Source organism: Staurois parvus, unplaced genomic scaffold, assembly GCF_062004578.1.
Source record: "Staurois parvus isolate SC_StPar_1 unplaced genomic scaffold, SC_StPar_1.0 ptg002196l, whole genome shotgun sequence".
Classification (NCBI taxonomy): Eukaryota; Metazoa; Chordata; class Amphibia; order Anura; family Ranidae; genus Staurois; species Staurois parvus.
Genome location: NW_028319992.1, coordinates 43326 through 70000, shown reverse-complemented (window position 1 = coordinate 70000; position 26675 = coordinate 43326). Strand labels below are relative to the sequence as shown.

The window sequence follows — 26675 nt, the reverse complement described above, 5'->3', positions numbered from 1 at the left end:
CAGAGCTGCCCCCCTGCCATGCTGATCCTGAGGTTTCAATGCTGGACAAGCACGCAGATCTTATTGACTTTACTGTTCCTTCACTTGCCGCATGCTTGTTCCTGGTCAGCGGCAGCCAGGCGGTCGGTATTTTCAGAAGGAGCTCCCCAGCCTGGCCATGAATATGAAGCGCAGAGTCCTCCGGCTCCTGATAACGGCGTCGGTTAATATATCGCGGCGGTGCAGATGAGATTGGCGGACAATGCGTTTATTTACGTGACTTCGGCGGTTTTCATTTTGTGGATTATCAGCCGCAGAATCTCCCGGCCTGTCTGCTTCCCATAATAGATCCTCGTCTGTCCTTCACACCAAATCTGAATGGATAATGAGCCGTCAGCGGGCGCCATCGGAAGGGACGCCGCGACAACGGCCAACGTATCCATTAAAGGGGAATGACACCGCAGGATTAACCCTTTCCTGAGCACAGCCCATTGGTGCCTAGGCTACAGATCACCCGATATCCCCCCCCCATCCTGAATATCAAATCCTTCACCGGGTGACGCCATCGTATTCATCAGAGATCTCCGAACTTAGATTTGGAACTTTTCCTGGGAATCCATTGAAAGAATATTCCAACGTTGTATCCAGAAGTCACTCCCACGTTCCGGGATCAGCCGCTTCCCATATACGTTCCGGGATCAGCCGCTTCCCATATACGTTCCGGGATCAGCCGCTTCCCATATACGTTCCGGGATCAGCCGCTTCCCATATACGTTCCGGGATCAGCCGCTTCCCATATACGTTCCGGGATCAGCCGCTTCCCATATACGTTCCGGGATCAGCCGCTTCCCATATACGTTCCGGGATCAGCCGCTTCCCATATACGTTCCGGGATCAGCCGCTTCCCATATACGTTCCGGGATCAGCCGCTTCCCATATACGTCCCGGGATCAGCCGCTTCCCATATACGTTCCGGGATCAGCCGCTTCCCATATACGTTCCGGGATCAGCCGCTTCCCATATACGTTCCGGGATCAGCCGCTTCCCATATACGTTCCGGGATCAGCCGCTTCCCATATACGTTCCGGGATCAGCCGCTTCCCATATACGTCCCGGGATCAGCCGCTTCCCATATACGTTCCGGGATCAGCCGCTTCCCATATACGTTCCGGGATCAGCCGCTTCCCATATACGTTCCGGAATCAGCCGCTTCCCATACACGTTCCGGGATCAGCCGCTTCCCATATACGTTCCGGGATCAGCCGCTTCCCATACACGTTCCGGGATCAGCCGCTTCCCATACACGTTCCGGGATCAGCCGCTTCCCATATACGTTCCGGGATCAGCCGCTTCCCATATACGTTCTGGGATCAGCCGCTTCCCATATACGTTCCGGGGTCAGCCGCTTCCCATACACGTCCCGGGATCAGCCGCTTCCCATATACGTTCCGGGATCAGCCGCTTCCCATATACGTTCCGGGATCAGCCGCTTCCCATATACGTTCCGGGATCAGCCGCTTCCCATACACGTTCCGGGATCAGCCGCTTCCCATATACGTTCCGGGATCAGCCGCTTCCCATATACGTTCCGGGATCAGCCGCTTCCCATATACGTTCTGGGATCAGCCGCTTCCCATATACGTTCCGGGATCAGCCGCTTCCCATATACGTTCCGGGATCAGCCGCTTCCCATACACGTTCCGGGATCAGCCGCTTCCCATACACGTTCCGGGATCAGCCGCTTCCCAAATACGTTCTGGGATCAGCCGCTTCCCATATACGTTCCGAGATCAGCCGCTTCCCATATACGTTCCGGGATCAGCCGCTTACCATATACGTTCCGGGATCAGCCGCTTCCCATATACGTTCCGGGATCAGCTGCTTCCCATACACGTTCCGGGATCAGCCGCTTCCCATACACGTTCCGGGATCAGCCGCTTACCATATACGTTCCGGGATCAGCCGCTTCCCATATACGTTCCGGGGTCAGCCGCTCCCCATATACGTTCCGGGATCAGCCGCTTCCCATACACGTTCCGTGATCAGCCGCTTCCCATATACGTTCCGGGATCAGCCGCTTCCCATATACGTTCCGGGATCAGCCGCTTCCCATATACGTTCCGGGGTCAGCCGCTTCCCATATACATTCCGGGGTCAGCCGCTTCCCATACACGTTCCGTGATCAGCCGCTTCCCATATACGTTCCGGGATCAGCCGCTTCCCATATACGTTCCGTGATCAGCCGCTTCCCATATACGTTCCGGGATCAGCCGCTTCCCATATACGTTCCGGGATCAGCCGCTTCCCATATACGTTCCGTGGTCAGCCGCTTCCCATATACATTCCGGGGTCAGCCGCTTCCCATATACGTTCCGGGGTCAGCCGCTTCCCATATACGTTCCGGGATCAGCCGCTTCCCATATACATTCCGGGGTCAGCCGCTTCCCATATACGTTCCGGGATCAGCCGCTTCCCATATACAAAGGAGATTCATTTATAAATATAAATAATAATGTAATATAATTAATAACTAACATTAATATAAATAATAATAATATAAAATAATATATATAATAAATACCATTATTATTATTACTATTATTATTATTATTATTAATAATAATAATAATAATAATATATAAATAATCATGTAAATAATATAAAACAATATAAATAACATTAATATAAATAATATAAAATAATATGAATAATAACTAACATTAATATAAATAATAATAATCATAATAATAATAGCAATAATAATATATGAATAATATAAAAAAATATAACTAATAAATAACATTAATATAAATAATAATAATATAATATATAAATAATAATATAAAATAATATAAATAATAAATACCATTATTATTACTATTATTATTATTAATAATAATAATAATAATATATAAATAATAATGTAAATAATATAAAACAATATAAATAACTAATATAAATAATATAAAATAATATGAATAATAAATAACATTAATATAAATAATAATATATATATATATATATATATATATATATAAAATAATATAAATAATAAATACCATTAATATAATAATAATAGCAATAATAATGTATGAATATTATAAAATAATATAACTAATAAATAACATTAATATAAATAATAAAAATATAATATATAAATAATAATATAAAATAATATATATAATAAATACCATTATTATTATTACTATTATTATTATTATTATTAATAATAATAATATATAAATAATCATGTAAATAATATAAAACAATATAAATAACATTAATATAAATAATATAAAATAATATGAATAATAACTAACATTAATATAAATAATAATAATCATAATAATAATAGCAATAATAATATATGAATAATATAAAAAAATATTACTAATAAATAACATTAATATAAATAATAATATAATATATAAATAATAATATAAAATAATATAAATAATAAATACCATTATTATTACTATTATTATTATTATTATTATTATTATTATTATTATTATTAATAATAATAATAATAATATATAAATAATAATGTAAATAATATAAAACAATATAAATAACATTAATATAAATAATATAAAATAATATGAATAATAAATAACATTAATATAAATTATATATATATATATATATATATATATATATATATATATATAAAATAATATAAATAATAAATACCATTAATATAATAATAATAGCAATAATAATGTATGAATATTATAAAATAATATAACTAATAAATAACATTAATATAAATAATAAAAATATAATATATAAATAATAATATAAAATAATATAAATAATAAATACCATTATTATTATTATTAGTATTATTATTAATACTAATAATAATATATAAATAATAATGTAAATAATATAAAACAGTATAAATAACATTAATATAAATATCATTATTGTTACTATTATTATTAATAATAATAATATCAAAAATAATAATAATATCAATAATAATTTAAAACCAAATAATATAAAGAATAAATAACATTGTTAGAAATATTAATAATAATAATTATTATTATATTTTTATTATTATTAATAATAATAATCATCATATAATATATAAATAATAATAACAATGTTAAAATAATCTTATATATAAGTAATATTATAAAATAATAATATAATATAAATAACATACACTATATTAATAAATAATAATGTAAATAGTAATTAAATAAAAATAATAAATATAAATTTAAATCATCCCGTCCTCATCTCCAGGATGGATCTCATGTCATAGAGGAAGCTCCCCTCCCCTGCACCTATCACTGACATGGCTGCCTTCTATATACAGACAGAGGAGTTTAAAGGGTCGCTCCACCTTTTCAATGTTCTAGAACAACATGCCGCTGTAACACATGGGGCTTAGTTAGGTATTCCTGTTGGCAGCACCGGGACAGGTTCATCCAGCGCCCAGGGCAACGACGCAAGACTTCCCCCCCCCTTCCTGCTGCTGATGCATGGTGTAGAATGGGTGGACCTCCCTGCCCTCATTCTCTGCCCCCTTGCCCTGGTTGCCAATGGTTGGCATGGCGTGTGGACTGCAAGTGTGTGGCCAGTCGCTTGCTTTCTAGAAGGTAGTTGCGCATGCGTGGGGTGTCTGTCACATGACTGGGGTCGGGAACAGAGGTGTTGTAAGCTGGGAGGAGTTCAGGTTATCTGAGATCAGAGATTTGGGGTTCCTGAATTTGATCCATCTGGAGTTCGGTCATCAGAGGACTACTTTAACATTGATGGAGGAAGTCGACTGAGGGAGGAGGTGTGCGACAAGGCGGGGGGGGGGGGGCAAGGCGGGAGAGAGGGGCCTGAGAGGCGAGGTTGTTGGCGGATTTCTATTGATACATTTCCTGTTTCCTTTTATATGACTTTGTATCTGATTGTATTCTTCTCTGCGCAGATTGGATATTTGGCTCCACCCCCGACACCAACCGCAGCAAGAGTGACATCAACTGCATCAGCCGCAGTGGGAACGAGACCTCTGAGAACCTGGAGCTGAGCCTGTGCTCCTCCCACCAGGATCCATCGCCATCAGGAGACTTCCTTATCTGTATGGCGGAGATCGGAGCCCGGCCCCCACAGACCTGAGACCCCGCCCCTGTCATGGATGAAAGAGAAATTTGTGTGCTGTGGATCTTTGGCTCAGTTACAGGACTACACCATGAACACTGCAAGGGAAATTCCCTGAGCCCCTCCATGAACAGTTCAAGGGAAATCCCCTGAGCCCTCCCATGTACAGTGCAAGGGATATCCCCTGAGCCCTCCCCTGTACAGTGCAAGGGAAATCCCCTGAGCCCTTCCCAGTACAGTGCAAGGGAAATCCCCTGAGCCCTTCCCAGTACACTGCAAGGGAAATCCCCTGAGCCCTCCCATGAACAGTTCAAGGGAAATCCCCTGAGCCCCCCCATGAACAGTTCAAGGGAAATCCTCTGAGCCCTCCCATGTACAGTGCAAGGGATATCCCCCGAGCCCTCCCCTGTACAGTGCAAGGGAAATCCCCTGAGCCCTCCCATAAACAGTGCAAGGGATATCCCCTGAGCCCTCCCCTGTACAGTGCAAGGGAAATCCCCTGAGCCCTCCCCTGTACAGTGCAAGGGAAATCCCCTGAGCCCTCCCATGTACACTGCAAGGGATATCCCCTGAGCCCATCCCTGTACAGTGCAAGGGAGATCCCCTGAGCCCTCCCCAGTACAGTTCAAGGGAAATCCCCTGAGCCCTCCCCTGTACAGTGCAAGGGATATCCCCTGAGCCCTCCCATGTACATTGCAAGGGAAATCCCCTGAGCCCTCCCCTGTACAGTGCAAGGGAAAACCCTTGAGCCCTCCCATGAACAGTGCAAGGGATATCCCCTGAGCCCTCCCCTGTACAGTGCAAGGGATATCCCCTGAGCCCTCCCATGAACAGTGCAAGGGAAATCCCCTGAGCCCTCCCCCGTACAGTGCAAGGGAAATCCCCTGAGCCCTCCCCTGTACACTGCAAGGGAAATCCCCTGAGCCCTCCCCTGAACAGTGCAAGGGAAATCCCCTGAGCCCTCCCATGTACAGTGCAAGGGAAATCCCCTGAGCCCTCCCATGTACAGTGTAAGGGATATCCCCTGAGCCCTCCCATGAACACTGCAAGGTAAACCCCCTGAGCCCTCCCCTGTACACTGCAAGGGAAATCCCCTGAGCCCTCCCATGAACAGTGCAAGGGAAATCCCCTGAGCCCTCCCCCGTACAGTGCAAGGGAAATCCCCTGAGCCCTCCCCTGTACACTGCAAGGGAAATCCCCTGAGCCCTCCCCTGAACAGTGCAAGGGAAATCCCCTGAGCCCTCCCATGTACAGTGCAAGGGAAATCCCCTGAGCCCTCCCATGTACAGTGTAAGGGATATCCCCTGAGCCCTCCCATGAACACTGCAAGGTAAACCCCCTGAGCCCTCCCCTGTACACTGCAAGGGAAATCCCCTGAGCCCTCCCATGAACAGTGCAAGGGAAATCCCCTGAGCCCTCCCCCGTACAGTGCAAGGGAAATCCCCTGAGCCCTCCCCTGTACACTGCAAGGGAAATCCCCTGAGCCCTCCCCTGAACAGTGCAAGGGAAATCCCCTGAGCCCTCCCATGTACAGTGCAAGGGAAATCCCCTGAGCCCTCCCATGTACAGTGTAAGGGATATCCCCTGAGCCCTCCCATGAACACTGCAAGGTAAACCCCCTGAGCCCTCCCCTGTACACTGCAAGGGAAATCCCCTGAGCCCTCCCATGAACAGTGCAAGGGAAATCCCCTGAGCCCTCCCCCGTACAGTGCAAGGGAAATCCCCTGAGCCCTCCCCTGTACACTGCAAGGGAAATCCCCTGAGCCCTCCCCTGAACAGTGCAAGGGAAATCCCCTGAGCCCTCCCATGTACAGTGCAAGGGAAATCCCCTGAGCCCTCCCATGTACAGTGTAAGGGATATCCCCTGAGCCCTCCCATGAACACTGCAAGGTAAACCCCCTGAGCCCTCCCCTGTACACTGCAAGGGAAATCCCCTGAGCCCTCCCATGAACAGTGCAAGGGAAATCCCCTGAGCCCTCCCCCGTACAGTGCAAGGGAAATCCCCTGAGCCCTCCCCTGTACACTGCAAGGGAAATCCCCTGAGCCCTCCCCTGAACAGTGCAAGGGAAATCCCCTGAGCCCTCCCATGTACAGTGCAAGGGAAATCCCCTGAGCCCTCCCATGTACAGTGTAAGGGATATCCCCTGAGCCCTCCCATGAACACTGCAAGGTAAACCCCCTGAGCCCTCCCCTGTACACTGCAAGGGAAATCCCCTGAGCCCTCCCCTGTACACTGCAAGGGAAATCCCCTGAGCCCTCCCCTGAACAGTGCAAGGGAAATCCCCTGAGCCCTCCCATGTACATTGCAAGGGAAATCCCCTGAGCCCTCCCCTGTACAGTGCAAGGGAAAACCCTTGAGCCCTCCCATGAACAGTGCAAGGGATATCCCCTGAGCCCTCCCCTGTACAGTGCAAGGGATATCCCCTGAGCCCTCCCATGAACAGTGCAAGGGAAATCCCCTGAGCCCTCCCCCGTACAGTGCAAGGGAAATCCCCTGAGCCCTCCCCTGTACACTGCAAGGGAAATCCCCTGAGCCCTCCCCTGAACAGTGCAAGGGAAATCCCCTGAGCCCTCCCATGTACAGTGCAAGGGAAATCCCCTGAGCCCTCCCATGTACAGTGTAAGGGATATCCCCTGAGCCCTCCCATGAACACTGCAAGGTAAACCCCCTGAGCCCTCCCCTGTACACTGCAAGGGAAATCCCCTGAGCCCTCCCCTGTACAGTGCAAGGGGTATCCCCTGAGCCCTCCCATGAACAGTGGAAGGGAAATCCCCTGAGCCCTCCCCTGTACAGTGCAAGGGATATCCCCTGAGCCCTCCCATGAACAGTGCAAGGGATATTCCGTGAGCCCTCCCATGAACACTGCAAGGGAAATCCCCTGAGCCCTCCCCTGTACAGTGCAAGGGATATCCCCTGAGGCCTCCCCTGTACAGTGCAAGGGATATCCCCTGAGCCCTCCCCTGTACAGTGCAAGGGATATCCCCTGAGCCCTCCTCTGAACAGTGCAAGGGAAATCCCCTGAGCCCTCCCATGAACAGTGCAAGGGAAATCTCCTGAGCCCTCCCCTGTACAGTGCAATGGATATCCCCTGAGCCCTCCCATGAACAGTGCTAGGGAAATGCCCTGAGCTCTCCTCTGTACACTGCAAGGGAAATCCCCTGAGCCCTCCCCTGTACAGTGCAAGGGAAATCCCCTGAGCCCTCCCCTGGACAGTGCAAAGGATATCCTCTGAGCCCTCCCATGAACAGTGCAAGGGATATCCCCTGAGCCCTCCCATAAACAGTGCAAGGGAAATCCCCTGAGCCCTCCCATGAACAGTGTTAGGGATAGCCCCTGAGCCCTCCCATGAAGAGTGTTAGGGATATCCCTGTGCTCACCCTCCCCCCATGTATAGTGTTAGGGATAGCCCCTGAGCCCTTCCATGAACAGTGCAAGGGATATCCCTGTGCTCCCCCATGTACACTGTTAAGGATATCCTCTATGCTCCTTCTCCCCCCCATGTACAGTGTAGGGGATACCCTCTGTACTCCCCCTCCCCCCATGTACAGTGTTGGGGATACCCTCTGTGCTCCCCCTCCTCCCATGTACAAAGTTGGGGATACCCTCTGTGTTCCCCCCATATACAGTGTTGGGGGTACCCTCTGTGCTCCCCCTTCCCCCATGTACAGTGTTGGGGATACCCTCTGTGCTCCTCCTCCCCCCATGTACAAGGTTGGGGATACCCTCTGTGTTCCCCCTCCTCCCATGTACAGTGTTGGGGATACCCTCTGTGCTCCCCCTCCCCCCATATACAGTGTTGGGCATACCCTCTGTGCTCCCCTTTCCCCCATGTACAGTGTTGGGGATACCCTCTGTGCTCCCCCTCCTCCCGTATACAGTGTTGGGGATACCCTCTGTGCTCCCCCCATGTACAGTGTTGGGGATATCCTCTGTGCTCCCCTCCTCCCATATACAGTGTTGGGGATACCCTCTGTGCTCCCCCATGTACAGTGTTGGGTATGCCCTCTGTGCTCCCCCTCCTCCCATATACAGTGTTGGGGATACCCTCTGTCCTCCCCCTTCCCCCATGTACAGTGTTGGGGATAACCTCTGTGCTCCCCCTCCCTCCATATACAGTGTTGGGGATAACCTCTGTGCTCCCCCTCCCTCCATATACAGTGTTGGGGATAACCTCTGTGCTCCCCCTCCCTCCATATACAGTGTTGGGGATATCCTCTGTGCTCCCCCTCCCTCCATATACAGTGTTGGGGATAACCTCTGTGCTCCCCCTCCCTCCATATACAGTGTTGGGGATAACCTCTGTGCTCCCCCTCCCTCCATATACAGTGTTGGGGATACCCTCTGTGCTCCCTCCATATACAGTGTTGGGGATAACCTCTGTGCTCCCCCTCCCTCCATATACAGTGTTGGGGATACCCTCTGTGCTCCCCCCATATACAGTGTTGGGGATAACCTCTGTGCTCCCCCTCCCCCCATATACAGTGTTGGGGATACTCTCTGTGCTCCCCCAGATCTGCCTTTTATCTGACACAAGGAAGACACGTTGTGGCCCTTGACAGTCCAATGTGCGGCCCGGGGCCTGGTTCTGTACAAGACAGTCGCCTCGGTGGCTCCGGTCTTCAGCCGGAAATTTCAGGAGCTTTTGGAATATTCCGGAAATGTTTTGGCTGGCAGTTTCGTGTCTTTCCTCCTCCAGCAGGACGACAGTCGGGAGATTTTTCTACATTTTTCTATCTGTGCCGATCCCGCCGCTGTCGCAGCTTTTCCAGTGTTTTAGTTTGTGTTTGCGCCCCGCGATTTCCTGTGCCTGGACCCCCTGACACCCCCTCCCCCGTCACCTGCCCCATCGACCTGACGCACAATGACAGATGGAAGTGGGAAATGCCGCCAGGAGGACGTTTTATTCACGTTTTAACCCTTTCTATTGAATTTTGTACACTACTGGGCAGACCCCATGTTTATTGTGGAACTACAAAACTCAGCATCCCCCCCCCCCGAGAGCAAAGCATTCTGGGACCTTCATCTGCATTGCTGAGGTAGAGGGTCTGTCTGTATCGAACGGTCTGGACATTGGTAGTCATAGTTGATGATTTGATTGATACATAAAAATGAATTTATAAATGGGATAATCAAGAGAAAGCCGATCGATTGATTCTTGATTTACATTTTTCCCGACGCGTGAAATCCCGCAACAACGAAACGCGAAACTACGATGAATTTCTTTGTGGTGAATAATTACAGTTTTCTTATTATTTTGTGCACCGGGTGGCGCTGTTCTTTTTTTAAGGGCGGCTTTTAAAAAGCGTTTACTGGTGGGAGAGGAAAATACGAGGAATAGATGGCGGGAACAAGAGAAGATTTAGCCGAGCAATTCGCCCGGTGAAAGTGTGTGCGCGTTCGTTCTGTGTGAAGGGGGCAAAAAAAAAAAAAACGAATGTTATCAGGATTTGTTCTCCGCTGGACGAATGATTCTTATTGATCTAAAATGGAGGATACCGCATCTGGGCACTAGGTGGCGTGAAGTATCATTTTAGGTGCCTTAGCGCCATCTAGTGACCAAATGGTGTTATTCTCTGTAGGAATGTTCATCTCATACATAGCGCCACCTAGGGACCAGAGGTGGTATTCTCAAATTTATGGGAAAAATCAAAGAATAGCACATTCGTCCACTAGATGCTGCTAAGCGTCATAGATACTTAGCACAATCAATTCCTTGCAGGAATTTCCTATGATACTTAGCGCCATCTACTGACCAAATGGTGTTATTCTCTGTTGAAATGTTCATATCATGCTTAGCACCATCTAGTGACTAAATGCAGTATTCTTCATCAGAGTTTCCTGTGATACTCAGTGCCCTCTAGTGACCAGATGCAGTATTTTTCATCAGCGTTTCCTGCGAGAGTCACTGCCCTCTAGTGGACAGATGCAGTATTTTTCATCAGAGTTTCCTGTGATACTCAGTGCCCTCTAGTGACCAAACGCAGTATTTTTCATCAGAGTTTCCTGTGATACTCAGTGCCCTCTAGTGACCAGATGCAGTATTTTTCATCAGAGTTTCCTGTGATACTCAGTGCCCTCTAGTAACCAGATGCAGTATTCTTCATCAGAGTTTCCTGTGATACTCAGTGCCCTCTAGTAACCAGATGCAGTATTCTTCATCAGCGTTTCCTGTGATAGTCAGTGCCCTCTAGTGACCAAATGCTGTATTTTTCATCAGAGCTTCCTGTGATAGTCAGTGCCCTCTAGTGACCAGATGCAGTATTTTTCATCAGCGTTTCCTGTGATACTCAGTGCCCTCTAGTGACCAGATGCAGTATTTTTCATCAGACTTTCCTGTGAGACTTAGTGCCCTCTAGTGCCCAAATGCTGTATTTTTCATCAGACTTTCCTATGATACTCAGTGCCCTCTAGTGACCAGATGCAGTATTTTTCATCAGAGTTTCCTGTGATAGTGCCCTCTAGTGACCAGATGCAGTATTTTTCATCAGCGTTTCCTGCGAGAGTCACTGCCCTCTAGTGGACAGATGCAGTATTTCTCATCAGAGTTTCCTGTGATACTCAGTGCCCTCTAGTGACCAAATGCAGTATTTTTCATCAGAGGTTCCTGTGATACTCAGTGCCCTCTAGTGACCAAACGCAGTATTTTTCATCAGAGTTTCCTGTGATACTCAGTGCCCTCTAGTGACCAGATGCAGTATTTTTCATCAGAGTTTCCTGTGATACTCAGTGCCCTCTAGTAACCAGATGCAGTATTTTTCATCAGAGTTTCCTGTGATACTCAGTGCCCTCTAGTGACCAGATGCAGTATTTTTCATCAGCGTTTCCTGTGAGAGTCAGTGCCCTCTAGTGGACAGATGCAGTATTTCTCATGAGTTTTCCGTGATACTCAGTGCCCTCTAGTGACCAGATGCAGTATTTTTCATCAGCGTTTCCTGCGAGAGTCACTGCCCTCTAGTGGACAGATGCAGTATTTCTCATCAGAGTTTCCTGTGATACTCAGTGCCCTCTAGTGACCAAATGCAGTATTTTTCATCAGAGTTTCCTGTGATACTCAGTGCCCTCTAGTGACCAAATGCAGTATTTTTCATCAGCGTTTCCTGTGATAGTCAGTGCCCTCTAGTGACTAGATGCAGTATTTTTCATCAGAGTTTCCTATGATACTCAGTGCCCTCTAGTGACCAAACGCAGTATTTTTCATCAGAGTTTCCTGTGATACTCAGTGCCCTCTAGTAACCAGATGCAGTATTTTTCATCAGAGTTTCCTGTGATACTCAGTGCCCTCTAGTAACCAGATGCAGTATTCTTCATCAGAGTTTCCTGTGATACTCAGTGCCCTCTAGTGACCAAACGCAGTATTTTTCATCAGAGATTCCTGTGATACTCAGTGCCCTCTAGTGACCAAACGCAGTATTTTTCATCAGAGTTTCCTGTGATACTCAGTGCCCTCTAGTAACCAGATGCAGTATTTTTCATCAGAGTTTCCTGTGATACTCAGTGCCCTCTAGTAACCAGATGCAGTATTCTTCATCAGAGTTTCCTGTGATACTCAGTGCCCTCTAGTGACCAAATGCAGTATTTTTCATCAGAGTTTTCTGTGATACTCAGTGCCCTCTAGTGACCAAATGTGGTATTCTTTGTAGGAATTTCCTATGGTATTTAGCGCCATCTACTGACCAAATGGTGTTATTCTCTGTAGAAATGTTCATATCATGCTTAGCGCCAACTAGTGACCAAATGCAGTATTTTTCATCAGAGGTTCCTGTGATAATCAGTGCCCTCTAGTGACCAGATGCAGTATTTTTCATCAGCGTTTCCTGCGAGAGTCACTGCCCTCTAGTGGACAGATGCAGTATTTCTCATCAGAGTTTCCTGTGATACTCAGTGCCCTCTAGTGACCAAATGCAGTATTTTTCATCAGAGGTTCCTGTGATACTCAGTGCCCTCTAGTGACCAAATGCAGTATTTTTCATCAGAGTTTCCTGTGATACTCAGTGCCCTCTAGTGACCAGATGCAGTATTTTTCATCAGAGTTTCCTGTGATACTCAGTGCCCTCTAGTGACCAGATGCAGTATTTTTCATCAGAGTTTCCTATGATACTCAGTGCCCTCTAGTAACCAGATGCAGTATTTTTCATCAGAGTTTCCTGTGATACTCAGTGCCCTCTAGTGACCAGATGCAGTATTTTTCATCAGCGTTTCCTGTGAGAGTCAGTGCCCTCTAGTGGACAGATGCAGTATTTCTCATGAGTTTCTTGTGATACCCAGTGCCCTCTAGTGACCAAATGCAGTATTTTTCATCAGAGTTTCCTGTGATACTCAGTGCCCTCTAGTGACCAAATGCTGTATTTTTCATCAGAGTTTTCTATGATACTCAGTGCCCTCTAGTGACCAGATGCAGTATTTTTCATCAGAGTTTCCTGTGATAGTCAGTGCCCTCTAGTGACCAGATGCAGTATTTTTCATCAGCGTTTCCTGTGAGAGTCAGTGCCCTCTAGTGGACAGATGCAGTATTTCTCATCAGAGTTTCCTGTAATACTCAGTGCCCTCTAGTGACCAAATGCAGAATTTTTCATCAGAGTTTCCTGTGATACTCAGTGCCCTCTAGTGACCAAATGCAGTATTTTTCATCAGAGTTTCCTGTGATACTCAGTGCCCTCTAGTGACCAGATGCAGTATTTTTCATCAGAGTTTCCTATGATACTCAGTGCCCTCTAGTAACCAGATGCAGTATTTTTCATCAGAGTTTCCTATGATACTCAGTGCCCTCTAGTAACCAGATGCAGTATTCTTCATCAGAGTTTCCTGTGATACTCAGTGCCCTCTAGTGACCAAATGTGGTATTCTTTGTAGGAATTTCCTATGGTATTTAGCGCCATCTACTGACCAAATGGTGTTATTCTCTGTAGAAATGTTCATATCATGCTTAGCGCCAACTAGTGACCAAATGCAGTATTTTTCATCAGAGGTTCCTGTGATAATCAGTGCCCTCTAGTGACCAAATGCAGTATTTTTCATCAGCGTTTCCTGCGAGAGTCACTGCCCTCTAGTGGACAGATGCAGTATTTCTCATCAGAGTTTCCTGTGATACTCAGTGCCCTCTAGTGACCAAATGCAGTATTTTTCATCAGAGGTTCCTGTGATACTCAGTGCCCTCTAGTGACCAAACGCAGTATTTTTCATCAGAGTTTCCTGTGATACTCAGTGCCCTCTAGTGACCAGATGCAGTATTTTTCATCAGAGTTTCCTGTGATACTCAGTGCCCTCTAGTGACCAGATGCAGTATTTTTCATCAGAGTTTCCTGTGATACTCAGTGCCCTCTAGTGACCAGATGCAGTATTTTTCATCAGAGTTTCCTATGATACTCAGTGCCCTCTAGTAACCAGATGCAGTATTTTTCATCAGAGTTTCCTGTGATACTCAGTGCCCTCTAGTGACCAGATGCAGTATTTCTCATCAGCGTTTCCTGTGAGAGTCAGTGCCCTCTAGTGGACAGATGCAGTATTTTTCATCAGAGTTTCCTGTGATACTCAGTGCCCTCTAGTGACCAAATGCAGTATTTTTCATCAGAGTTTCCTGTGATACTCAGTGCCCTCTAGTGACCAAATGCTGTATTTTTCATCAGAGTTTCCTGTGATACCCAGTGCCCTCTAGTGACCAGATGCAGTATTTTTCATCAGAGTTTCCTGTGATAGTCAGTGCCCTCTAGTGACCAGATGCAGTATTGTTCATCAGCGTTTCCTGTGAGAGTCAGTGCCCTCTAGTGGACAGATGCAGTATTTCTCATCAGAGTTTCCTGTAATACTCAGTGCCCTCTAGTGACCAAACGCAGTATTTTTCATCAGAGTTAACTATGATACTCAGTGCCCTCTAGTGACCAAACGCAGTATTTTTCATCAGAGTTAACTATGATACTCAGTGCCCTCTAGTGACCAAATGCAGTATTTTTCATCAGAGTTTCCTGTGATACTCAGTGCCCTCTAGTGACCAAATGCTGTATTTTTCATCAGAGTTTCCTGTGATACTCAGTGCCCTCTAGTGACCAAATGCTGTATTTTTCATCAGAGTTTTCTATTATACTCAGTGCCCTCTAGTGACCAGATGCAGTATTTTTCATCAGCGTTTCCTGTGATAGTCAGTGCCCTCTAGTGACCAGATGCAGTATTTTTCATCAGCGTTTCCTGTGAGAGTCAGTGCCCTCTAGTGGACAGATGCAGTATTTCTCATCAGAGTTTCCTGTGATACTCAGTGCCCTCTAGTGACCAGATGCAGTATTTTTCATCAGAGTTTCCTATGATACTCAGTGCCCTCTAGTGACCAGATGCAGTATTTTTCATCAGCGTTTCCTGCGAGAGTCACTGCCCTCTAGTGGACAGATGCAGTATTTCTCATCAGAGGTTCCTGTGATACTCAGTGCCCTCTAGTGACCAAACGCAGTATTTTTCATCAGAGTTTCCTGTGATACTCAGTGCCCTCTAGTGACCAGATGCAGTATTTTTCATCAGAGTTTCCTGTGATACTCAGTGCCCTCTAGTGACCAAACGCAGTATTTTTCATCAGAGTTTCCTGTGATACTCAGTGCCCTCTAGTGACCAAATGCTGTATTTTTCATCAGAGTTTTCTATGATACTCAGTGCCCTCTAGTGACCAAATGCTGTATTTTTCATCAGAGTTTCCTGTGATACTCAGTGCCCTCTAGTGACCAGATGCAGTATTCTTCATCAGAGTTTCCTGTGATAGTGCCCTCTAGTGACCAGATGCAGTATTTTTCATCAGCATTTCCTGTGAGAGTCAGTGCCCTCTAGTGGACAGATGCAGTATTTCTCATCAGAGTTTCCTGTGATACTCAGTGCGCTCTAGTGACCAGATGCAGTATTTTTCATCAGACTTTCCTGTGAGACATAGTGCCCTCTAGTGCCCAAATGCTGTATTTTTCATCAGAGTTTCCTGTGATACTCAGTGCCCTCTAGTGACCAGATGCCGTATTTTTCATCAGAGTTTCCTGTGATACTCAGTGCCCTCTAGTGACCAGATACAGTATTTTTCATCAGCGTTTCCTGTGAGAGTCAGTGCCCTCTAGTGGACAGATGCAGTATTTCTCATCAGAGTTTCCTGTGATACTCAGTGCCCTCTAGTGACCAGATGCAGTATTTTTCATCAGAGTTTCCTATGATACTCAGCGCCCTCTAGTGACCAAATGCAGTATTTTTCATCAGAGTTTCCTGTGATACTCAGTGCCATCTAGTGACCAGATGCAGTATTTTTCATCAGAGTTTCCAGTGATACTCAGTGCCCTCTGGTAACCAGATGCAGTATTTCTCATCAGAGTTTCCTGTGATACTCAGTGCCCTATAGTGACCAGATGCAGTATTCTTCATCAGAGTTTCCTGTGATACTCAGTGCCCTCTAGTGGACAGATGCAGTATTTTTCATCAGAGTTTCCTGTGATAGTCAGTGCCCTCTAGTGACCAAATGCTGTATTTTTCATCAGAGTTTTCTATGATACTCAGTGCCCTCTAGTGACCAAATGCAGTATTTTTCATCAGAGTTTCCTGTGATACTCAGTGCCCTCTAGTGACCAGATGCAGTATTTTTCATCAGACTTTCCTGTGAGACTTAGTGCCCTCTAGTGACCAAATGCAGTATTTTTCATCAGAGTTTCCTGTGATACTCAGTGCCCTCTAGTGACCAGATGCAGTATTTTTCATCAGAGTTTCCGGTGATAGTCAGTGCCCTCTAGTGGACAGATGCAGTATTTCTCATCAGAGTTTCCTGTGATACTCAGTGCCCTCTAGTGACCAGATGCAGTATTTTTCATCAGACTTTCCTGTGAGACTTAGTGCCCTCTAGTGACCAAATGCAGTATTTTTCATCAGAGTTTCCTGTGATACTCAGTGCCCTCTAGTGACCAGATGCAGCATTTTTCATCAGAGTTAACTATGATTCTCAGTGCCCTCTAGTGACCAAATGCAGAATTTTTCATCAGAGTTTCCTGTGATAGTCAGTGCCCTCTAGTGACCAAATGTGGTATTCTTTGTAGGAATTTCCTATGGTATTTAGCGCCATCTACTGACCAAATGGTGTTATTCTCTGTAGAAATGTTCATATCATGCTTAGCGCCAACTAGTGACCAGATGCAGTATTTTTCATCAGAGTTTCCTGTGATACTCAGTGCCCTCTAGTGACCAAATGTGGTATTCTTTGCAGGAATTTCCTATGTAACCTGGCACCATCTAGTGACCATATACAGTATTCTTTGTAGAAATTTCCTGTAATACGTATCGCCATCTAGTGACTAAATGTGGTAATTATCATCATTTCCTGCTACCTGGCACCATCTAGTGACCAAATGCAGTATTTCTCCATTTTAAATCAATGAAAAACACTCTTCACGCACAGGAAATGATAACATTGTTACTTTTGCTCCATTAGCACACAACACATGCACTTTTCCCGAGTGAATTTCTGTACGATCGTTTTATAAATAGATATATTTCCCCCCCAATAATATAAATCCCCCACGTCCTATTTGGGTGGGGGAGGGCTGATGTATGGGTTAGGATGGAGAAGGTGTATATATTATATATCTCAGTCCTCTGAGCTGGGAGAGCAGGAAGATTTATCTCCGTCCATCTCGTCCTTCAGAAGTTGACGACACGTTAGTGACAGGCGTGTAAATCCAGATGGTCATTAAATGAGTCTATTAATCTGAAAACCTTCATTTATTTCCCGTGTCCTTGGAAGAAGATCGAGTATGGCAGGATGTGAGCGGTGTTCCTCTTTAACTCTCTCCTCTCCGGATTCATTAAGAAGAAGTCTTCATCACCTTCAGTAGAAGCCGTTCCAGCTGGTGTAGGTTGGATGTATCACAGCACACACACTATATTGCCCCAAGTATTGGTCGGCCGGCCTTTCCACACACATGACCTTTATTGGCCCCCCAGTCTTAGTCCATAGGGTTCAATATTGGGTTGGCCCCACCCTTTCCACATACATGACCTTTAATGGCCCCCCAGTCTTAGTCCATAGGGTTCAATATTGGGTTGGCCCCACCCTTTCCACACACATGACCTTTATTGGCCCCCCAGTCTTAGTCCATAGGGTTCAATATTGGGTTGGCCCCACCCTTTCCACACACATGACCTTTAATGGCCCCCCAGTCTTAGTCCATAGGGTTCAATATTGAGTTGGCCCCGCCCTTTCCACACACATGACCTTTAATGGCCCCCCAGTCTTAGTCCATAAGGTTCAATATTGGGTTGGCCCCACCCTTTCCACATACATGACCTTTAATGGCCCCCCAGTCTTAGTCCATAGGGTTCAATATTGAGTTGGCCCCGCCCTTTCCACACACATGACCTTTAATGACCCCCTAGTCTTAGTCCGGAGGGTTCAATATTGAGTTGGCCCCGCCCTTTCCACACACATGACCTTTAATGGCCCCCAGTCTTAGTCCGGAGGGTTCAATCTTGAGTTGGCCCCGCCCTTTCCACACACATGAACTTGAATGGCCCCCCAGTCTTAGTCCGTAGGGTTCAATCTTGAGTTGGCCCCGCCCTTTGCAGCTATAACAGCTTCAACTCTTCTGGGAAGGCCGTCCACAAGGTTTAGGAGGGTGTCTATGGGAAGGTTGGACCATTCTTCCAGAAGCACATTTGTCAGGTCAGGCACTGATGTCGGGGGAGGAGGCCTGGCTCGCAGTCTCCGCTCTAATTCATCCCAAAGGTGTTCTATGGGGTTGAGGTCAGGACTCTGTGCAGGACAGTCAAGTTCCTCCACCCCAAACTGGCTCCTCCATGTCTTTATGGACCTTGCTTTGTGCACTGGTGGGCAGTCATGTTGGAACAGGAAGGGGCCATCCCCAAACTGCTCCCACAAAGTTGGGAGCATGAAATTGTCCAAAATGTCGCCTTAAGAATTCCCTTCACTGGAACTAGGGGGCCAAGCCCAACCCCTGAAAAACACCCCCACACCATAATCCCCCCTCCACCAAACTTTACACTTAGCACAATGCAGTCAGGCAAGCACCGTTCTCCTGGCCACCACCAAACCCAGACATGTCCATCGGATTGCCAGACAGAGAAGCGTGATTGGTCACTTCAGAGAACACGTCTCCATGCTCTAGAGTCCAGTGGCGGCATGCTTTACACCACAGCATCTGACGCTTTGCACTGCACTTGGTGATGGAAGACTTGGATGCAGCTGCTCGGCCATGGAAACCCATTCCATGAAGCTCTCTACGCACTGTTGTTGGGCTCATCTGAAGGCCACACCAAGTTTGGAGGTCTTTAGCTATTGACTCTGCAGACAGTTGGTGACTTCTGCGCACTGTGCGCTTCAGCATGCGCTGACCCCGCCCTGGCCACCTATCACGGGACCACGCTTGGAGTCACTGAGCTCCTGAGAGCGACCCATTCTTTCACCAATGTTTGTAGAAGCCGTCTGCATGCCCAGGGGCTTGATTGTATGCACCTGTGGCCATGGAGGGGATTGGAGCACCTGAATCACATGATTGGGAGGGGGTTGGAACACCTGAATCACATGATTGGGAGGGGGTTGGAACACCTGAATCACATGATTGGGAGGGGATTGGAACACCTGAATCACATGATTGGGAGGGGATTGGAACACCTGAATCACATGATTGGGAGGGGATTGGAACACCTGAATCACATGATTGGGAGGGGATTGGAACACCTAAATCACATGATTGGGAGGGGATTGGGACACCTGAATCACATGATATGGAGGGGTTTGGAACACCTGAATCACATGATTTGAAGGGCAGGGCCAATACTTTTGACAATATAGTGTACATAACTATGACATATCAGAAGGCGTAGCTGTGATCTTCTATAAGAGGACCTGTCACCTCTGGAGAGCTCATGGCCATTTCCTGATGGCAGAATGACTTCTCTGGCTGCGCAGCCCCTCCCACATCTGATAAGTCCTGAAACCTGCTCCACCCCCGCGGATCCTGAAATGAAGCGTGTTGACCATGATGTGTGTCCTTATGGAAAGCATGACATTTTCTGACTAGGTAGGTGTGACACCTCCCAGAACCTGCTGACATAGTAAATGTTCTGATGTACAGTGACACCCAAGCTGGTGATGCGTCCAGAAATAACATGTAATCCGTCATTTCCTGACACGCCGGGGCCCGTATATAAAACGTTTGCTCTGTGAATGTCTAGGCACAGCTGTCATCATTAATAATCCCCGTCATGTTTCTAATACGTGTATTTCCTGTGATCGTCAGCTCCATCTACTGGCCACAAAGAGGTATTTTCTTCACTGGGGTATTTCAGTCAAATGTTGAATTATGGCCACTAGACGTAAAATTCGGATGAAAGTTTCCTGATTTGGACATATCCATATTTTCGAATTACAATAGTAATGAATTTAAATGAATCTGAAACAACAGAAAAACAAAAGTTCACTCGAAATTCAAACCAGATTAGAAAACAAACAAATCTGAAATATAAACGTATAGCTGACTGTCGCTGATTTCCTTCAAAGACTGGGTGTGTTAGTGTTAGAATAAAGCTTTCTTCTGAAATTCGAATATCGAAAAGAATAGAATAGAAAATAATAGAGTAAAACAGAACAGAACATAATTAAACAAAAGAATAGAATAAAATAAACAGAAAAGAAAGGAATAGAATAGCAAAAAAAATTGAAGAAGATGGCATAGACTAAAATAGAAAAAAATATAGCCATCTTCTGAAATTCGAATTTCGAAAAGAAGGGAATAGAATAAAACATGATAGAAGAAAAAAGAATAGAATAAAATAAAATAGAAAATAAAGCAATATAATAGAAAAGAACAGAAAATAAAAGAATAGAATAAAATAAAATAGAAAATAAAGCAATAGAATAGAAAAGAACAGAAAATAAAAGAATAGATTAAAATAGAATAGAAAATAACAGAAAATAAAAGAATAGATTAAAATAGAATAAAAAATAATAGAAAATGAAAAAACAGAATAAAATAGAATAGAAAATAAAGTAATGGAGCAGAAACAAACAGAACATAAAAGAATAGAATGAATAGAAAGGAACAGAAAATAAAATAATAGAATAAAATAGAATAGAAAATAAAGCAATAGAACTGAAAAGAATAGAAAAAAAAGAATAGAATAAAATAGAATAGAAAAACAAATTGAAGAAGATAGCATAGACTAAAATAGAAAAAAATATAGCCATCTTCTGAAATTTGAATTTCGAAAAGAAGGGAATAAAATAAAACATAACAGAAGAAAAAAGAATAGAATACCTTAGAATACAAAATAAAGCAATATAATAGAAAATAATAGAAATAAAAGAACAGAATAAAATAGAATAGAAAATAAAGCAATAGAATTGAAAAGAACAGAAAAGAAAAGAATTGAATGAATAGAAAAGAACAGAAAATAAAATAAAAGAATAGAAGAAAATAGAATAGAAAATAAAGCAATAGAATAGAAAAGAATAGAAAAAAAGAGAATAGAATGCATAAAAAACAATAGCAAAAATAGAATAGAATAAAATAGTAAGAACATAAACATCTTCCGAAATTCGAATTTTGAAAAAAAAAACCCAGAATCAAATAAAAAAAGAAAATAAAGCAATAGAGTAGAACAGAAAATAGAAAATTAAAGAATAGAATAAAATAAATAGAAAATAAAGGAATGTAATAGAAAAAAATAGAATAGAATAGAAAGAATATAGCCATTTTAGATAAGCAGCACAACCAGGTCACCTCCCCTCCCCCCCAGCCTGGGCAGTGAAGGAGCAGCAGCAGACTGATATGTTCTTCCCTCTGCTCCCTTGTCATCACATGTGCACTGTAGTACACCTGATTGGTCCCTAGTGATGCCCCTCCCCCTCCCCGTCTGCATTCATTGGCTGAGTAGAGAGGTGTAAGATGTTACATTTGTTATTGTTGTCATCAGCCTTGGACCCGCCCCGTGTCGCCTCTCCTTGCAGCAGCTCGGGATGTTCTGATCGATTCCTGCCACCGATAAAGTCCTGACCGCACACAGATCAATAACTAGCAAATGTCGGGGTTTTATACCAATCGGGAGCTGTAAATGGTGATGGGGAGTGGGGGAGGGGATTGGGGGGGTGACAGCTCCCTGAATGGTCCTATCATGATGGGCCTCCGTCAAAGGGATAGGTCATCATTTAAGGTAAGTGACAGCATGAAAACCTGACGTGAACTGTTTATCCCTTGGAAAGGTAAATGGGGATGTCCGGGGTTCTCGATGGAGTGGAGTCCCCCTTTAAATCACAATGCGCGCCTGCTGGACGTGTAGAAGTCATCCGGATGAACGGCATCCTGGGAGATGAGATGCAAATGAGATGCAAATGAGGGTTAATTGATCTCCTCCAGTCGGTGAAGATTTCTGGGTGGCGCAGCTGTCACCGGACGCCGCGGCACAGCTGGAGGGCGCTCGGGGTCCTAGCGGTCACCGCCGGGGTATTTTTATCACCCGCAGATTGTGTGTATAATCTGGGGGCCCTCCAGGGGGCCCTTTATTAATGAGGACCTGTCAGTCAGTGCGGAGCTGGAAAAAGTCTACAAACCTCCCTGATGGCGTCCGCGTCGTCACTTTGTATCATTGTTTAATAAAGTTATTCTAAAGATTCCCCCCTCCCCACACTCGCTGGATCCCCCAAATTTAATATCATTATGAGGGGGTTCACTGGGGACTGACGATCGATTCCCCCATATATGACCCCGATTCAGGGGCGGACTGACAACTCATGGGGCCCCCGGGCATTAGGGGATCATGGGGCCCGTGTCCTTGCTCAAACTCAAAAAAGCCTATGAAAAAGGTACCAGGGGCATCTCATGGGGCCCCCCTACTGACCCTGGGCCCTCGGGCAGTGCAGAGTTTCCAAATGGTCAGTCCGCCCTTGTCCCGATCAATAAAATCTCCGATAATGTCACTTCCAATCTTTATAAATCGTCCTCTTTCATGATAATAATTCCTGGTGATCCCGCCACGGAGATCCTGGTTCAGGCACTTCCTGTTATAGGGTGACAACGCTTTGTCCCTCTCTCCTAGTTCTCCTGGGTTGTCACCCTGGAACAGAAGCTTCCAATGGAGGCTACACACTTGACACCGACACTGGTCCGCTGTTGTCACCATCAGGAGAAATGCAATGAAGCCATCGCTGGTGTGGATGTAGATGGGAAGCGGCTGCAAAGAGGACTCAGGAGATCAGCTGCACGGAGAAGGAACAAAGGAGGAAAGAAAGGTGAAATGGGAGGAAAAAAATGACATTCGTCTAGTTTTTAGGATGTGTCACCGTTGGGCTGAATTCACACATTTTTCACACCAAAAAAAAAAAGACGATTTAGTTTTTTTTTTTTTTGGAATGCAGCACACAACAAATGATCATGGGATACTGGGCTCCATTCACTTACCCCTGGTTCACATCTGTGTGGGTTGTGCCGCTGCGGGACCAAATACCTTCAGCGGCACAACTGACACAGAGGAATGCTGGACCCACTAATTCAAATGGCACGCGGCCCGCCCTGCAAATCTCAACCTGGATTCCCGTGCGGACTGCGATCTCCCAAGTAGTGCAGGGGCTTCTTCCCTGCATGTCCCGCGGCAAGGGAAACAGCGATGGTGACAACAGCAGACCAATGTCAGTGTCACACGTGTAGCCTCCATTGAAAGCCTCTGTGCCAGGGTGACAACCCAGGAGAACTAGGAGACGGGGACAGAGCGTTGTCACCATATAACAGGAAGTGCCTGAACCAGGATCTCCTTGGTGGGATCACCAGGGATTATTTTCATGAAAGAGGACGATTTATAAAGATTGGAAGTGACATTATTGGTGTCATATATGGGGGAATCGATCGTCTTTCCCCAGTGAAACCCCCCCCCCAATAATGATATTAAATTTGGGGGATCCAGCGAGTGTGTGGGGGGGGAAATCTTTAGAATAACTTTATTAAACAATGATACAAAGTGACGACGCGGACGCCATCAGGGAGGTTTCTAGACTTTTTCCAGCTCCGCACTGACAGGTCCTCATTAATAAAGGGCCCCCAGAGAGATTATTCACACAATCTGCGGGTGATAAAAATACACGGCGGTGACCGCCAGGACCCTGAGCGCCCTCCAGCTGTGCCGCGGCGTCCGGTGACAGCTGCACCACCCAGGAATCTTCACTGACTGGAGGAGATCAATTAACCCTCATTTGCATCTCATTTCCCAGGATGCCGTTCATCCGGATGACGTTTACACGTCCAGCAGGCGAGCATTGTGATTTAAAGGGGGACTCCACTCCATCGAGAATCCCGGACATTCAAATGAACGGGATCTCATGTCCTCACAACCCGCACGACCACACAGATGTGAAGCAGATCGCATGCGCTATTTAAGCAATCGCTTTTCACCCAAATAAATCACTTTTCACCAAAACCAAATATCGCGTACAGTGTTGAAAATCTCAATTCCCTTTATGTGGTATTTACTCCAAAAATGGGTTCTCACTTCTGACTTCACTGGCTACGTGCTTGTTCCAGGTCAGTGACTCAGAACATACTGTATAGCAGTCAGAGACAGCCAGGTAGTTGGCATTTTCAGGAGAGATCAATGGCAGTCATTGTACTTCTCACTGCTCAGGGGTCTCTCTGTTCCTCTTCTGTGGAAGTGCTGCCACCTGGAGGAACAAATGGAAATATTAATGAATGAAGTGCTCCATCCTCCTGCTAAATACACAAATAATTCCCATAAATGATACATTGATATCTGATACTGAGACATTGTTACAACTGTCACTGATAAAAGAAGACAATTCGTGACCATTGCACTCCCAGATCCCACCGCCATGCCCATAATGTGACCACTATACTCCCAGATCCCACCGCCATGACCACAATGTGACCATTACACTCCCAGATCCCATCACCATGACCATCTGTGACCATTGAAGTCCCAGATCCCATCACCATGACCATCTGTGACCATTGAACTCCCAGATCCCACCGCCATGACCATCTGTGATCAGTACACTCCCAGGTCCCACCGCCATGACCACAATGTGACCACTACACTCCCAGATCCCACCACCATGACCATCTGTGACCATTACACTCCCAGATCCCACCGCCATGACCACAATGTGACCACTACACTCCCAGATCCCACCACCATGACCGCAATGTGACCATTACACTCCCAGACTCCACCTCCATAACCATAATGTGGCCATTACACTTCCAGATCCCACCACCATGACCACAATGTAATCGTAACACTCCTAGATCCCACAACCATGACCATGATGTGACCATTACACCTCCAGATCCCTCCACCATAACCACAAATTGACCATTACACTTCCAGATCCCTTCGCCATGACCATGATGTAACCATTACACTCCTAGATCCCACTGCCATGACCACAATGTGACCATTACATTCTTAGATCCCACCACCATTACCACCATGTGACCATTACATTCCCAGATCCCACCACTGTGACCACAATGCGACCATTACACTCCCAGATCCCACCACCATGAATACAATGTGACCATTAATTTCACAGATTCAACCGCCAGGAACACAATGTGACCATTACACTCCCAAATCCCACCACCACGATCACAATGCGACCATTACATTCCCAGATCCCACTACCATGACCACAATGTGACAATTACACTCCTAGATCCCACTGCTATGACATTGATGTGACCATTACACTTCCAGATCCCACCACCATGACCATCTGTGACCGTAACACTACAAGATCCCACCACCATGACCACATTGTGACCATTAACACTCCCAGATCCTACCTCCATGACCACAATATGACCATTACATGACCATTACATGACTAGATCCCACCACCATGACCACAATGTGACCATTGCACTCCCAGATCCCACTGCCATGACCACAATGTGACCATTACACTCTCAGATCCCACCTCCATGACCACAATGTGACTATTACACTCTCAGATCCTACCTCCATGACCACAATGTGACTATTACACCCCCAGATCCCACCTCCATGACCACAATGTGACTATTACACTCCCAGATCCCACCTCCATGACCACAATGTGACTATTACACCCCCAGATCCTACCACCATGACCACAATGTGACTATTACACCCCCAGATCCCACCGCCATGACTAGAATGTGGAATGTTACATACTCAAAAAAATGATGTGAGAAATATTTACAGAATATATAAACATAAGTAACAAGGGAATAGAAGTGAACAATACCCGAGTAAGGTCCACCTGGTCTTTGGCCCAATGCCGAGTCCAATTCACTTGCAGAGTAAGTCCATCTGGCAATGCCGAGTCTCTGGCCTCATCAATGACTCCCACCATTCCTTTATAGTCTTAATGGTAAATGAGAGCTCAGAGCTACCAAATGCAGCATCTTACATTGTCCCTGAGATCTCGTTACATCAAATCAAAGAGTCCATAGGTGTTGTGGAGTATTTTGTTATCCACTGGAGACACATCCTTACTGCCAGCTATCCTAAATACGTCTAGATCTTTAGGTTATAAAGTTTTACAATCTGACAACTAACAAAATGAAGTTATGATTTGTTAGACACC

General features: G+C 45.4%; 1 protein-coding gene and 1 long non-coding RNA gene across 2 annotated transcripts in view; one reads left to right on the top strand and one right to left on the bottom strand.

The window, feature by feature from the left end:
• Window positions 1-10222, top strand: part of LOC149431630 (uncharacterized) — a 46519-nt gene extending 36297 nt beyond the window's left edge. Inside the window, exon 2 of the mRNA XM_089665454.1 lies at window positions 4913-10222. Within this exon, the coding sequence (XP_089521580.1) occupies window positions 4913-5100 (188 nt within the window). The 3' untranslated portion in view covers window positions 5101-10222. The remainder of the gene's footprint in view (window positions 1-4912) is intronic.
• Window positions 10223-17475: 7253 nt separating this feature from the next.
• On the bottom strand, window positions 17476-25041 carry LOC149431629 (uncharacterized). The gene is made up of 2 exons (XR_016309190.1): window positions 24578-25041; window positions 17476-20493 (listed from the first exon to the last, which is right to left on the bottom strand). It is a non-coding gene; the product is annotated as an uncharacterized LOC149431629 (long non-coding RNA).
• Between the last annotated feature and the right edge of the window lie 1634 nt (window positions 25042-26675).